The sequence below is a fragment of the Lichtheimia ornata genome (assembly GCF_029851405.1).
Source record: "Lichtheimia ornata isolate CBS 291.66 chromosome Unknown scaffold00092, whole genome shotgun sequence".
NCBI lineage: Eukaryota > Fungi > Mucoromycota > Mucoromycetes > Mucorales > Lichtheimiaceae > Lichtheimia > Lichtheimia ornata.
Window position 1 is genome coordinate 1 of NW_026695412.1, and position 16773 is coordinate 16773.

The following is a 16773-nucleotide window of genomic DNA, read 5'->3' on the forward strand; positions in this document are numbered from 1 at the left end:
GAAGGAACGAGCAAAAGCTAGGTCACGTGGTCACATGACCTACGACACAAACTCGATCGAAATAAAAGATAGGAACCACCTTTTAGGTGGTTTGGTAACAGTGAGATTCGAACTCACGCCTCTTGCGAGACCAGAACTTGAGTCTGGCGCCTTAGACCAACTCGGCCATGTTACCGCTCTTCTTATATATTTTTTAATGTTTGAGTGCATATATAAACCTATAAATTTCCTAAAAGAGAAATCAAAAATGACATGAATGGCGTAGCGTTCATGGTATCAATGTGTAGCGGAGGCATGTGTGAATGCGATGGTGTGTCCCATGGAAATGCATGGGAAGGTGGGTGGTGTTAATTTGGATCAAAAGAGATTTCGTTGCTGTATTTGAATCCATCACGGTGGTCAAGGGACGCACCAATGCATCTCCGACGCATGATTTATATCTACCCAACTCAAAACCTTGTGAATCTTTTTGAGCTAGGCATATTAAAAGTGTCATTTTAAACATCATCCTTGGATACTAGTATATGATACTATGTTTTATTGCTCCTTCATTCTTGCTATCTTGCACATGTATAGATGACCCACATACATCTAACTACATTTAAGTGATAAAGCATTGGTTGTTCCTTGATCCAGTTGTCTCATAGCCCACATCTCTAACCTTGTTGAATCCATCTACTAACCCGTGTAATGTCTTTGCATTCATCAACATCATCATCCTAGTAGTTCAACTTGTACCTCAAAACCAATACCCGTTTGTTTCATGTGCACCATCCACCCATCCAATAAAACAATGTTCAAATGTAAAGTGTATAAGAATTGCCTGTTGTTAAAGTGAATAAGGTTGGATGTAAACGCGTGAATACTGGTGTAGGAATGCTATCATAAAGGAGAGTGTGCTGTAACAAGGTCAATGGATGTAGAGGATGTCCAACTTCTTCATGGGGAGTATTCCAAACAGCCGCTGCACCAGTATTCCAAATCCCTCACGGCGGTAAACCATCTTTTCATCAAAGATGCAAGCCCTCACATCCATGCCAATCCATTCCATCATCATCTTCAGCCGTATCCACAAGATATGATCCACCCTTCCTGCTGACGATGCGATAACTAACCGAAGCACCATTCCAGGATCCTTTCTCATCACTGCATTTGATTGCATCCGTCCATCCATAACCATTGCAAGTACAATAAGAACCTCTCCAACGCTGCCGATAACCTTCCTTTTCCATCCGGCTGTTGGTCTATCTCTTTCTTGGTCATATTCCATCACAGCTCAACCGTGTAAAGAGTCTTTGTAATGAAGTGTACTTGATAGCTGATATGGCATCATCCATAGGAAGTTGTATGTATTGAAACAAGAGGCAACACGCGAATAAAGCTGCTTCTATACAATGGCTATCTGTTGTTCGCGTAGGAAAAGGCTGGAAAGAAAGTTGCTGCAAGTAAAGAACGCTGTTCGAGGCAATACATAAAGACTTCGCTAATAGCAACAGCTGCAGCGTTTGATCGTGGCAAAAGCGTGTGTTGTAGTAAAGTGACAAGGATGTGAACGCTGTTTGAGACAATGGAGTAAAGACATCGCTAATAGCAGCTGCAGGATTGAATGCTGTATCGTTTGATTGTGGCAGAGGACTGTGCGAGAAGGTGTAGTGTCAAGAGATGAGTGTGTTGTAGTGGGCTGTGCACACGCCATGGACTCGCCCATTCAGTCAAAGGCTTTCGGATGAAGAGTGTTGTAGGATTGACATGATGGGTTGAAGCAGGACAATCGTTCGCAGGTGGTAGTTGTGCATGAACTGGGGCAACAGTTGAGAATGGGGGGAAAAGGCAATACGCTAGGAGCGGAAGAAGTGGAAATTAAATAGGTCGGATACCTCTTGTATAAATGCATGAACACTGTACATCAATCCTTGATAGTGAGATTGCCCCTCTCGAACCTGAAACTTTCACACAAGGTGCTCTGAAGCATGCTGATCAACTTCATTCAAATAAAATTCGCAGACTTCATTGTGAAGATTTAAAATGCGGGGAGGTCCAAATGGTGGATGACGGGATCGATCCGGGACACAAGAGCGGACGGCCCACCACCCCGAAGTTGCCCACCTCCAACTTGAAAATTGGTCAACAGGGTGCTCTCGAACATGGTGATCAATATTTTCTAATAAAGACCTCACGCTTCATTTGAAAATTTGGAATGGGAGCGTCCACAAGTTTGAAAGACAAAGACATTCGCAGGGTCTGTCTTTCAAGAATTGACATATTCTTTGTTTGGGCGTAGCTCAGTCAAATCCCCTCGGATCAAGAAAGTTGAATGATGGGCATGTTGGGCTGGAGCAGGACAATTGTTCACATCACGTAGATTTTTCAACAATGCTGATTGGATAAAAGTGGCTGTTAGATGCCAATGTATGACCTGAAAATGAGGTATGCGTACCTGTCATACATTGTCCCTGAAGCCCTGTTTTTTAACTCAGTTACACAAAGAGGTCCTTCTGCATCTTTGGCTCTCCAGGGTCTAGCTAATTCACAATGAACAAAGGCTACCTCTCATATAGGATCACGCTTACAAACATAAAGGTGCCTGTATCTCCAAACTTTACTATCAAACGTGGGCTCTTTAATAGATCAACGTGCTTGTCGGGGTCAAAGGAATCTTGTGTCAAAGTATGAAGTTCATCGTGGGCAATCCCAGATTTCGCAATGTCGCCACCAGCCAAACTGGATCTGGGGGTCGACCTCTTCGACGACGACGACCAAAAAAATATTTTTTGGGCTAGTTGCGACATTGAACGTGAAACTTTCACACCAGGTGCTGTTGGCCAAGCTGAGCCCATTGCTGTAATAAAAACCCCACGTTTCATTGTAAAGTTTGGAGGTACAGGCACCTTTATGTTTGTAAGTGTGATGCTATAAGAAGAGTGGTCTTTGTTCATTGTCAAGTAGGTGGACTCTGGCAGAGCAAAAGATGCAGAGGGTCGTGTTGTGTAACACAGCTATGTTTGCATGATTGGAAGCGCCGACGCATGATACCTCCAAACCATTCAGCACCCAGCTCATCATTGGCAGCTAATAGCCTCTTCCTCCCATTCGCCTTTGTTGCCCAAACCAATGCATGTGAACGGTTGTCCTGCTTCAACCCATCATGTCCATCCTCCAACTTCCTTGATCCGAGCTGATTTGACTGAACAATACTCAAACAAAGGAACATCATCCAACTTCAAAAAGAATCAGTTGATTAGTTATTCGTAAACTGTCACTTGATATTCCATTCCTCCCAATCACCCTTTTTACCCAATCCAATGCATGTGAATGGTTGTCCTGCTCGAGTCCAACATTCCCATCATTCAACTTTCTTGATTCCAGAGGAGTTGACTGTGCAACGCTTTAACAAAGAAATGTCACTCAAGCATCAGAAAAATCTATTTAATTTCAAGGTCTTCCACTCCCTGTTTCTTGCCTCTTTCTCCCATTCTCACTGTTGGTGCATTCAAGCACAACTACCACCTGCGAACGATTGTCCTGCTTCAACCCATCACGTCCATCCTACGAACGTCTTTATCCGATTGTCTTGGACCGAGAGGCAAGTTGATGGCGTGTACACATCGACACCACACACACTCTTGCGCGCTTCACTGGCTCAATCCAATGTAACAGTATTCAATGCAGCAGTTGCTATCAGCAAGCTCTTTACCCCATCGTACCCAACAGCGTTCTTTACTTGCAAGCGTATCTTACAGCTTTTTTACGTGAACAGCAGATAGCCATCATAGAGGAGCAGCTTTATTGACGTGTAGCAACTTGCTTCAATACATATGACTTCTTATGGATATGGATATGGATCTGAATACTGTATTACTTTGGTACATGAGATGGAAGGAATGGATCTATTGACTAGTTTGGTTCCCTTGTTGGCCCATTTTAAACGTGATGTCTAGTTTGGATGACATGCCATCAGCCATCAACGACGCCGTAGTGCAAGCAGTCTTCAACTGATTGAGCTGCGATGGAAAGTGAACCACGAAGAGAGTGACCAAGGGTCGATGGGAAAGGGAACGTATCAGCAGCGACCTCTGGGGCTTCTTTCTACCAACATTGGATTTGTAGCGGTTATGGCGGATGGGTTCAATCAAGGCAAGGATTATTTGTCCCGTTGTCAGAAGGATGAATCATACCATATGCATACGGCTTAGGATGATGATGGATTGGAGGAAGTGGCAAAAGGGCTTTATACCTTTGACAAAGGAAGGTGTTTCACAGTTTCACAGCTACAGATGATATTGGAATACTCGAGCCAAAGTATACAGCATCTATTTTGCAATCATGGATGAAGAATGATCATGGCGGCAGCAATCAAGAATAGAATGGCACAATTATCCCTGTTCCCTCTATGTAATCCACCCGCTTCTTATTCAATGCTGTTCTTTTATTATCATATTTGCTCGATAAACATCCACAGTACCGTGTGCTGGTACGTGCTCTTCGACTTTCTATTGAGTGAAAATTGGATTCAACATGATACTTTGGGGATCGTACCATCAGCTCAGATGTGCAAGGGTGGATCACTTGGTTATTTCTGCATTGAAGGGAATGGACATCATATATTTGGTAGGAGGTTACACAGTAGGTTACAGAGTAGGTTACACAAGTTGGTTCAGGGGTGAAGTTGCATAAGTGATCGATCGATGAAATGCGCACAGACCTGATAGCTTAACTACGAGGGCTGTTCTCAATTGAAGTCTTGAAGAGTGATCATTATTATGGGGCTAAGAGCATAGGATATTGTTGAGGGTACGTATAAACAGTAATAGCTGTAGCAAGCGGGGTGGCATGGAGTGCGAACACGAGGAACAAAGAGGCCACTCTTCTTCACTTCCACTTCATAAAAAGGTAAGCTTGTCTCCATTTACAAACTACAACGCGTTAATTGCTGGCATTCCTTACAATGTGCAGCGTTCATTGGGGTGAACATGTGGTCAATGGCGACACTTTCCAGCTGCAAACATTCAACAACAAGCACGCGCGCGATCTGCCCATGACTCATGCTTCCATTGCAATACAACATGTACGTTCCATCGCTGCATTCCTTTATCATTCAAGTTGGACATTGAGATACTAAAGTTCACGTGTAGTTTGCTGTTCTCTCGTTTATACAAGATCCAAAGGGGGCACCGTGTGTCGTGTGTATGCTTTCCATGGTTGTCATCAAGGAGGGTCGCAACCTATTGTTACTATGGGTATGTCGACATGAAAAGCGAATGTTATTGTTACCTTACACTTCATTTACTGTAGCTTGGACACGTTGGTTTATGGTACCTGTGGCAGCAACAAGTTACGGACCTCAAAGCAAGAACGCTGTACGTTGGCTCAATGGTATGAGTCGTATTGGACCTACAAAGCGAAACCTGTTAATTCACGAGACTTACAGTGAAACAGCAGCAAGACATACTGGATGACATGAAGATACGGTTTTATTTGAGGCAAATGATGCCATTGAGAAATACCACAAGGTAAGAGTGTTCATTGTGGGATTGGTGTGATTCAAGTGAACTTACCAAACGCCTTACAGTGGCAGAGCCTCTTTCGGCGATACTATTATTATCAAGGCTGCACGTCAAGGATGTCATTGTATAGTACTATGCTCTCCTGGGGAATTTTGGCCCGGAAACAGTGTGACTCAAGATGCGATGGCAAGGCCAATTTCAAAAGGCATCCGCTGTGCGCACGGCCTCCATCCAAGTACGGCTATTGATTTCCTTGCCTACAGAGAGAAGGTGGATATCTCTTATGATGCCAATTTCAGGATCCAATGAGAGTATAGTACATATGGTGGCATACCTTGGCGCTGCAGGTTGATTATTGTATTGCCTTCGGATGGTGTATTTGGTTGCAATTCCTTGTGATCACCATGGTTCAGGGCGTCGTGTGCCTTCCTTACCGAGTTGTCCACAATGAGAGTTCTCAAGACGTCTGTACATTGCCTCTTTTGGGTATGCTGACAACAAAAGCGTGTGGGTTGGTTTTACTTGTTATCTCACATTGCGTTTATGGTAGGTTGAACATGTTGGATGATGGTACATGTGGGCAGCAACAAGATACGGATTTCAAAGCAAGAATGCTGTATGGTTGGCTCAATGGTATGCATGGTATTGGATCTACAAAGCAAAACCTGTTAATTAACGAGACTTACAGTGAAACAGCAGCAAGGCATACTGGATGACATGAAGATACGGTTTTATTTGAGGCAAATGATGCTATTGAGGAATACCACAAGGTAAAGTGTCCATTATGGAATTTGTCCCTTCAAGTGTGCTTACGAAAGAAATATTAGGTCAGGCTCTGGTTAGGCGATTATTTTGATCAATCAGCACGTCGAGGATGTCATTGTATAGTACTGTGCTCTCCTGGGGAATTTTGGCCCGGAAACAGTGTGACTCAAGATGCGATGGCAAGGCCAATTTGAAAAGGCATCCGCTGTGCGCACGGCCTCCATCCAAGTACGGCCATTGATTTCCTTGCCTACAGAGAGAAGGTGGATATCTCTTATGATGCCAATTTCAGGATCCAATGAGAGTATGGTACATATGGTGGCATACCTTGGCGCTGCAGGTTGATTATTGTATTGCCTTCGGATGGTGTATTTGGTTGCAATTCCTTGTGATCACCATGGTTCAGGGCGTCGTGTGTCTTCCTTACCGAGTTGTCCACAATGAGAGTTCTCAAGACGTCTGTACATTGCCTCTTTTGGGTATGCTGACAACAAAAGCGTGTGGGTTGGTTTTACTTGTTATCTCACATTGCATTTATGGTAGGTTGAACATGTTGGATGATGGTACCTCTGGCAGCAACAGGATACGGATCTCAAAGCAAGAATGCTGTATGGTTGGCTCAATGGTATGCATGGTGTTGGATCTACAAAGCGAAACCTGTTAATTAACGAACTTACAGTGAAACAGCAACAAGACATACTGGATGACATGGAGATACGGTTTTATTTGAGGCATTGATGCTATTGAGAAATACCAAAAGGTAAGAGGTTCATTGTGGGATTGGTTGGATTCAAGTGAACTTACCAAACACCATACAGTGGCAGAGCTTCTTTCGGCGATACTATTATTATCAAGGCTGCACGTCAAGGACGTCATTGTACTACACTTTCCTGTGGAGCTCTACATGTTGTGCCCGGGGACAGTGCGACTCAAGTTGCGGCCTCAGGGATTTAAAGATGCATCCTCTGTTCGCACGGCTCCATCGTTTTACGGCTATTGATCTCCTTGCCTTTAGAGAGAAGATGGTATCTCTATTGATGCACTTCATCGCGTCGATCCACAGGAGAGTGCCGGTACAATGATGTTCCTTTGGCTGTGCGCTTTTATTATTACTTTACATCCTGATGGCCTATTTGGTTCCGAAGTCTGCGGGTTATGATTGCGTGATTCAGGTATGTATGACTCTCATGCTTTTTGGAGACCTTTGCTGAAACGCCTACCATTATTATTTAGAGGGACCATTGCAGAGAGCTACTTGTCTTTTGGTGCTTTGGAGTTTACAAGATCATAGCTATGATTGCTAAGTATTGTTGGATGAGTTTGGACAATTGTTTATGGTGCATCTTTTATAGGTGAATCATGTCAGCCATGGGGAAGTGTGTATGTCTTTGGTGGTGTCAACCTTTATTGCGTCTCGGGTGGTTGGTTACCAAGCAACAGGCGATTTCTCTGGAGAATGTCCGCCAATGCAAGTCTCTTGTGAGTGGATTGTATCAGCAACAAACAACAGCATCCATATCGTTAGTTCCATATCAAGCTTTATCCCATCATCTGGTTTTCTCGTTATCGGCAATTCGGTGGGCATCCTGAAATGAAGGTCTCTTATCGATTGATCACATCAGCAACAAGAACAACTTGTATATCTTTGGTATCAGCAAGCTTTCTATCTCTTGGTGGCACTGGTTATCGGCAATTCCTTTGATGGATCTCTACAACTATACGCGTCTTATGGATGGATCATGTCATCAACAAGCGATGAGAGTCCGCGTTGACATCTTTGGTGTTACCAAGGTCATTTATGCATCTCCTCAAGGCATTCATCGTCAAGCTGCATTCGATTTCCAATGAAAAACGATTGCCATTCACATCGCTCTTTAGCCATATGTACGTCACTCCGCAGCTAGGATCTGGTTTGGGCTTTTCGATGCACAATGCTTTCTCGATTTGCATGTGGTCTTGGGCAGCAAGGATTGTCTCGTTGTCTCTCTTTGTAAGGGCTCTTCGGCATCATGTAAGTATGCTATCTTTGGTGGTATAAGTATTACTCAACCTTCTCACTGCATATGCCCATAAAGTATCGTTCCATGGCTTTCAAGCCGAGTACCACCGTAGCGGGCCTTATCAACAAGCGGACGATTGCAAAGAACCGGCTGGATTTGGATATCATCAGGATTGCGTGCATATGACTATCATTGGTAAATGATGATCCGTTCTTTTCCTACAATGCCTACCAACATCCTCTTTTATTATAGTGTGCGAACTATTCAGCAAGCTACTTGTCTCGTGGTCATTTGGGGTTTTCATGGATGCAGCTGTCATTGAATGTCGTCATGTTTTCGTGCGTATGGCTATCATTGGTAAATAGTGGATGATCCATGTTTTGGCTCCAATCCTAATCAACCTCGTCTTTTATTACAGTATGTGGGATATTCAGCAAGCTGCATGTCTTCTGGTGCATTGGGATTGCTATGGATGCAGCTGTCATTGGATGTCGTCATGTTTTCGTGCGTATGGCTATCGTTGGTAAATAGTGATCCTTTCTCTTCTTCAACGCCTGCTAATCTCCTCTTTTATTATAGTATGTGGGCTATTCAGCAAGTTACTTGTCTTCTGGTCCTTTGGAATTTTCATGCATGAAGCTGTCATTGGTAAATAATGATCCATTCTTTCTTTCAATGCCTACTAACACCCTCTTTCATGTGGGTTATTCAGCGAGCTACTTGTCTTGTTCCCTTTGGATTCTTGGTGGATGTAGCTATCATTGGATGTCTACAGGATTTTATTCATATGGCTTTCATTGGTAAATAGTGGATGATCCGTTTTTTGGCTCCAATCTCAACCAACATCCTTTTTTATTATAGTGTGCGGGCTATTCAACAAGATACTTGTCTCCTGGTTCTTTGGGATTTTCATGGATGCAGCTATCATCGATAAGTATCGTTCTATGGGTTCGGGAAACTGTTTACCGTGCATCTTTTATAGGTGAATCATGTCAGGGTCAAAGAGCAACGTCTACAGCATCCTTCAGTGTCAGCTTGCCTTATTACATCGTTCGATGGTTTTCATTACCGTACCACTCAGTGGACGCTTCCTTTTATTGGCATTTGCAACAACAAGCAACACCTTCTATATCTTTTGATGTCGCCAAGTTTATCTTGTCTTATTGTGGTCCAAGTTGTTGACAATCCTTTCAATGGATATCCTGCTACGCATGCCTGTTATTGGTGGATCATATCAGCTACAAAGAAGGAGCGGCAATGAACAACAGAGCCCACATCTTTAGTGTCAACAACATTTATTTGATCCTCTGGTGTTCTCGTTATTGGCCAATTGATTTCAAGAGCCCTCTTCACCGCACGTATCTTATGGATGTATCACATCAGCAACACACAACAATGTTACGTGTCCTTTTGGTGCTGTCAAGGTGTATCCATCTCTCATGGCATTCATCATCAAGTATCGCTTGGAGAAACGGCTATCAGAATTGGTCACTGTGTCGACATCCCTACAGCAAGGAAATGTGTTCTGATTACTGGGTGGCATCAAATATCGTGGATTCTCATATGACACTGGCTAAGTATTGTTACCATTACCTCAAAGATAAATTAGTGATATGCAGTTTTATAGGCCCATCATTCCATCAAGCTATAATTTCGCATGCTCTTTGGTGCCATCAAAGTCTCTCCTTACAGTTGTCAATGGCGAATCCTATTGAATTGGAAGACGAAGATCAATATTTGAATTTGGGTGGGTGTCTCAGAAGCAAGCAAGCGATCTCTATCTTATAGTTGTGGTTGTCAAGGATACCGTTTCCATGGTTTTGGAAATCAGCTACCTGCAAGTCGTCTCTTTATCGGTGGATCTTCAGAGCAATGTTTTTGCCGGTGCCATGGCGGATCTATGGATACCTTGGACGTTCTCTTGGCAAGTCAATATCCTCGCGTATGCTATTTCATCAAGGCCGGATTTATTTGTTGCAGTGCATGATGTGTCTCTCTGATGACGCCAACCCAAAAAGGTCGCTTGATGGCAGCAACTACTGATATGGCGCATGTTTATTTGCTATGGGTAGAACGGGATGGTGCCTTGCTCATTTGTGTAAAGCATCGTTGGCAGCTATGATTTACATGCGACAGTGTGGTCAGCCCTATCTTGGCCCTATCAATTGCATTTGATGATTGCTGCCTTAGCCGTTGGAAGTTAGACTGCTACTCAGTGGCCTTGTGGTAGATATGGGATCATGTATTGCTTTTCGCTCTTATGGGTCGGCCTCTGTGGGCGTGGGATGCTATCCTTTTATCAGACCGAACATGTTGGCTCGAGCAGCACCTATAGAAGATGCTGTTGTTTACAATGGCAGCCCCCGTTATCCGGCTTGGTGCACCGTAGGGGAGAGGGTGACGGCAAAGCCTTCGCGTGGCCATCCTTGTCAGTACATGGGTTTCCATGGAAGCTAATTTGCCACCTTATCATCATTTATATATTATTTACGCATTCGTGAGCATCACTAACAGTACTCTAATAGCCATATCAACAAGTAGCCAAAAGGTACAGGCTGGGAGTCGAACCCAATGAGAGATGATGCCCAAAGTTGCACTACCTGACCAAGAACCTATTCAATAATAGCAGCATTCATTATTACAATAAACTCTTGTTGGCTGTGAGGTATTAACACAGTTCTGAATATGCATTGTCAGGGAGTGAGTGTGGTTGGTGGTTGGTGGTTGCCATAGCGATATCGCTGCTTCCTTTTGTTCGTTGCTATTCCCGCTCTATGCTTGGTGTCAACAGGTACATTCAGAGTCCAATGTTGCAGCAAAACTTGTTCCATTGACGTGTTAGCTTGTATAGAGGGCAAGTTTGGTCTCAAGACGTTGGCTGGTTTGGCGTTTTGTTTCGGCTCAACAACACTACTACACCATGGTTTTCGGTTTCCAATAACCAACGACAAAAGGTCTTTGTGTATATGGAAAAGGCAAGTACAATGAAACAAACAATGAAAAGGGTGTTTATTGTGTATGTGCTAATAATGAATTGAATAGGTTTCTTTGGTCAGGCAATGCAACTTGGGGCATCATCATCATCTCTTTGGATTCAAGTCCCAGCCTGTATCAAGTGGACGCTGCGTCGCTCTGCACTAGCCAAGTGTGCTGGAAAAGCTTCTTGGAACGCGTCCAGGGCTCTATAGGCCTGCGTTGAGTTGAGGATGGGTCGATGACGATGGATTTTTGGAAGAGAATGGTCACCGTGTTGAGGTAAAAGGGGATTTGCAACAGCTTGACATCAGTGCAAACCAACACATTCTTCTCGTGATAGGCTCGTTCTTTCCCTTCAGGATTCTTTTCATGAGGTGGGAAATGATTGGGAGGATTGGATTGGGATCATTCTTTCTTTGGAGAGGATGAATGAGAACAACTATGAGCCTGGACTCTACGTAAGTGATGTCCTTCCTTGCCATGGATCGAACTAGCCTTGCGTGATTCGTGCAGTGCTTTCTCAAGAACAAGGGATCGCCCGACGTTGCTCGTATGGTGGTGATTTGGTTTGTGATTTGCTTTCTTCCTTGGAGAGGATCGCCTAACGGTATACCAAATCGTATCATTCCGGTACCAGATGGTCTAACTTGCCCGCTTTCTTATTTGTAGAGACGACGATTACGATGATTACCACATTCACAACAATGACAATTACGATGATAACGAGATTCAAAAGGAAGCCTGCAAGATCCCATTCTTTTCAACTTGTGTATTTTTTGGATGTTGGTGTGAAGGATGCGATTGACGACTGGTGACGAGTACGAGTACGAATGGTGACGGAGGACGACTACGACGATGGTGGTGGCAATGTACAGTACATAGCAAGATAGCTAGATGAAATAAAGCATTGTTTATTTATTACTCGCTTGTTGTTGGAGGTTGCTAGCTTGTGGATTACATACTACTGCTTCGAAGATGGAATAATAAAGGTGGTCCGGTTATCGATCATGCAAGAAGTACATGGCTTTTGTGATACAATAAGGAGGAGTGGGAAGTGGGATGAGCTTGAGAAGAGAAAAATGAAGAGATCCCTCCATTGAGTTTCAGGATGGGTGACTCATTCATTATGTATACGTATCTTTTTACATATACAAATTGGTTTATGCAGCTCGACTTTCTTCTACATGCAAATGTGATGTATACCTTGACACACTTTCATTATTGGATGCTGTTTACTTACGTACCTTCACAAAAGGCAATCATCATCATCATCATCCATTTGTGTAGCAACCTGTCAAGGACACGTTTGTGTAACCACCACGTGCGGTTTCACTCAGCTCTTCATCTTTCCGTAATGCAGCCGACACCATCCACTAGGAAAAAGCAACTCCATCACGCTTACAGCATAGGTAAAACATAAAGACGCCTGTATCTCCAAACTTTACAATGAAACGTGTGGTTTTTATTAGAGCAATGTGCTCGGCTTGGCCGACAGCACCTTGTGTGAAAGTTTCGCGTTCAATGTCGCAAACAGCCCCAAAAATATTTTTTGGTCGTCGAAAAAAGTTTCAAGAGGTCGACCTCTGGATCCAGTTTGGCTGGTGGCGACATTGCGAAATCTGGTATTGGCAAGCTTGATCGTGAAACTTTCACACAAGGTGCTGTTGGCCAAGCCGAGCCCATTGCTGTAATAAAAACCCCACGTTTCATTGTAAAGTTTGGAGATACAGGCACCTTTATGTTTGTAAGCGTGATGCTATATGAAGAGTGGTCTTTGTTCATTGTCAAGTAGGTGGACCCTGGCAGAGCAAAAGATGCAGAGGGTCGTGTTGTGTAACACAGCTACGTTTGCATGAATGAAAGGGTCAATGTATAATTACTTTATGGATCATCTAGGAACAGGCATGTATTGCTAGCTAACGGCCACTTTTAGCCAATCATCATTGTTGCGAGATCCACTGCATGGGAACGATGCCCCTGCTTTAGACATTCATTTCCATGATTAAAGTAGGTTGATCCGAGCTGATTTGACTGAGCTGCGGTCAAAGAGAGATTACATCACTCTGGACATAAAGCACGCTCGATGTAGCTCAACGGATGAAATCTTGTGTGAGCGTAACTCAACCAAATCAGCTCGGATCAACCTACTTTAATCATGGAAATGAATGTCTGGAGCAGGAGAATCGTCCACCCACAATAGAATGCACAAAGGTTGGGAATGCACAAAAGTGGCTATTAGCTGCCAATGTTTGACATAAAAGTGAGGGTTGCGTACCTTTCATGCATTGTCCCTGAAGTCCTGACTTTTTAGCTGAGTTACCCAAAGAGGTCCTTCTGCATCCTTGGCTCTCCAAGGTCTAGCTACTTGGCAATGAACAAAGACCACTTCTCATATAACATCACACTTACAAACATAAAGGTGCCTGTATCTCCAAACTTTACAATCAAACGTGGGGTTTTTATTACAGCAATGGGCTCGACTTGGCCAACAGCACCTTGTGTGAAAGTTTCGCGTTCAATGTCGCAAACAGCCCAAAAATTATTTTTTTGGTCGTCGTCGAAAGAGGTTGAGCCCCAGATCCAGTTTGGCTGGTAGCGACATTGCGAAATCTGGGATCGCCCACGATGAACTTCATACTTTGACACAAGATTCCTTTGACCCCGACAAGCACGTTGATCTACTAAAGAGCCCACGTTTGATTGTAAAGTTTGGAGATACAGGCACCTTTATGTTTGTAAGCGTGATGCTATATGAGAAGTGGTCTTTGTTTAATGTAACGTAGTATGACTATAATAGAGAAAAAAATGCAGAGGGCGTGTTCGTGTAACTTGAGTCATTCAGCACAGGCGATGCATGATTCTTGTACACTATTTAGGAATAGTTCAAAATGCCAGCTAATATCCTTAGTCCTCCCATTCTCCATTGTTGTCCAATCCAATGCATACGAACGATTGTCCTGCTCCAGCATAGCATGCCCATCATTCAACTTTCTTGATCCGATGAGATTTGACTGAAAAACGCTCAAACACAGAAACATCATCCAATATCAGAAGAATCAAATTGGTAGGTTATTTGTAAACCTGCCGGCTAATAGCCCATTCCTCCCATTCACCTTTGTTGCCCAAACCAATACATACTATCGATTGCCCTGCTCCAGCCCATCATTCCCATCATTTAACTTTCTTGATTCGAGGTAACCTGGTAGTAAAGGCAATGACTGTTGTTGGATCATCATTATCATGTAAAGTGTAAAATGGCACACACCCTTTTGCTATACGTGAGGATCATGTAATTTATTTACGTGTACCTATTGTCTATCGTGAGGGTGATGACGACGATGGGTGGATGGTGTGTATAGGGTAATTGATGAGCGGCCTCAGTGTAATAGCAGTAGGGGATTTAAACTTGGGGGCCGGTAGCTCCACGATTTGAGACAACGCTTCTCTTCTCTTTCTCACGCCTCTGCTTTTATTCCATTCACGACATCTCGATCAAGGTAATGTATTATCAAAGAGTGCTCTTCTTGGCTGTGAGGTGCTAATGTAGTTCTGAACATGCATTGTCAGGGAGTGAGTGTGTGTCCAAATGCTGAGGAATGAGCGTGGTTGGTGGTTGGTGGTTGCCATGGCGATATCGTTGCTTCCTTTTGCTCGTTGCTATTCCCGCTCTACGCTTAGTGTCAACAGCTACATTCAGAGTCTAATGTTGCAGCCGAATTGGTTCCATTGACGCGTCAGCTTGTCTAGAGGGCAAGTTTGGTTTCAAGACGTTGGCTGGTTTGGTGTTTTGTTTCGGCTCAACTATACTACTACACCATGGTTTTCAGGTTTCCAGTAACCAACAACAACGGGTCTTTGTGTATATGGAAAAGGCAAGTACAATGAAACAAACAATGAAAAGGGTGTTTATTGTGTATGTGCTAATAATGAATTGAATAGGTTTCTTTGGTCAGGCAATGCAACTTGGGGCATCATCATCATCTCTTTGGATTCAAGTCCCAGCCTGTATCAAGTGGACGCTGCGTCGCTCTTCACTAGCCAAGTGTGCTGGAAAAGCTTCTTGGAACACGTCCAGGGCTCTATAGGCCTGCGTTGAGTTAGGATAGGTCGATGACAATGGGTTTTTGGAAGGGCATGGTCACCGTGTTGAGGTAAAAGGGGATTTGCAACAGCTTGTGAATGTGTTGACATCAGCGCAAACCAACACGCTCTTCTCGTGATAGGCTCGTTATTTCCCTTGAGGATTTCTTTTCATGAGGTGGGAAACGATTGGAAGGATTGGGGATCATTCTTCTTTGAAAAGGAGCGCATACACTTATGTCACCTACAAAAAATCAACTTTCAAGTGACAGATGGATTTATCACTTCGACTCGGCACTCCAAAATGCTTGACCACTTTATCAGTTTGATCAATCATGACAACAATTCCCACGGCCACTCATATATAAACAAGGCTGTTTGCATCAACACTACCATACGCCCGTTCTTTCTACTTGAATGCATACATTATCAATGGCCTTTGGTAAGTCTCAACGATATTCTTTATGTGATTCCCAAAATGAAGATACTCATGCATTTATCTTGTAGCCTACTTCATTACTTTATCACTTGATGACGTGATTATTGCTACCTAATGACATTTGGCTGTGTTCGTTGATGGGCTTTTTGTGGTAAGAATAACTATCATTATATATCAAAAAGATGCCTAGTCTCATAGGAATTTGGTACTCCTTTGTAGGTGGCATAAGTACACACGTCTCAAGCTACTGGACCCAATGCCTCAAGTCACCTGACATCAAAGTAGATTGAGCCACTAGAACAAGTTCGGCGTGCTGAGCATCAACCGGTATATTGCATTTACAATGTTTGAGTACTTGAATGGCATATATTGACATGTCGTAATATAGACCCATCTACCTTTGACACATGGATCAAAAACGTACACAATTCGCACGCCACAACAAAGCAGAATCCACAGCGCCACAAAATTACCCAAGTCCTACTGAGGTGTCGTGTATGGATGTTGTAGTATGAGACGTGGTAAGAGTAAGTGATACTCGGTGAAGGTGTTTATTCTTAAGAGGAAGAACGAGGAAACTAAGATTGGATAGTAACCAAGGATAACCATACACGAGCTGAGTCTGGATGATGGGTACACGTGATTATTCGTGGACACGACACCTACATGGATGCGTTAAAAGAATACTTTGTGTTCGCCACCACCTTTGCCCAAACTGGTGATTCATCGATGCTTGCAGGCTATAGGATGCAACAAGAGCGGCAGCGCAAGAACAAACATTTGGTTGAAGTTGGTGTATTCGGCTTCATCGATGCTATCTTAAGGAATGTGTCCCATCATGATACGTACCTTTCCAGGAATTGTGTTGGAGCGGATAAGGCCACAATCCAATTCGTTAAGATTGTCAAACATGTGTTAACTGGTTTCCATCTACTGAGTCATTCAACGGGACATCCTATCGCTGATCATGAACGAACGCTTTAACAAGATGATAATCCTCACGTGGCAG

At 43.5% G+C, this 16773-nt stretch overlaps 2 protein-coding genes and 1 non-coding gene across 3 annotated transcripts; all 3 read left to right on the plus strand.

The window, feature by feature from the left end:
- The first annotated feature begins 92 nt into the window (after window positions 1-92).
- On the plus strand, window positions 93-175 carry O0I10_011494. The gene has a single exon. It is a non-coding gene; the product is annotated as a tRNA-Leu (tRNA).
- A 7218-nt stretch (window positions 176-7393) lies between these two features.
- Window positions 7394-8117, plus strand: O0I10_011495 (uncharacterized protein; the record flags this gene model as incomplete). Its single annotated transcript, XM_058491461.1, has 3 exons — window positions 7394-7441; window positions 7503-7573; window positions 7892-8117. 3 exons carry the CDS (start codon window positions 7394-7396, stop codon window positions 8115-8117), a joined length of 345 nt encoding a protein of 114 aa, XP_058337736.1.
- Window positions 8118-16430: 8313 nt separating this feature from the next.
- O0I10_011497 (uncharacterized protein) lies at window positions 16431-16748 on the plus strand (the record flags this gene model as incomplete). The annotated part of the gene is made up of 1 exon (XM_058491462.1): window positions 16431-16748. The coding sequence occupies one exon, from the start codon at window positions 16431-16433 to the stop codon at window positions 16746-16748; it is 318 nt and encodes a 105-aa protein (XP_058337737.1).
- Between the last annotated feature and the right edge of the window lie 25 nt (window positions 16749-16773).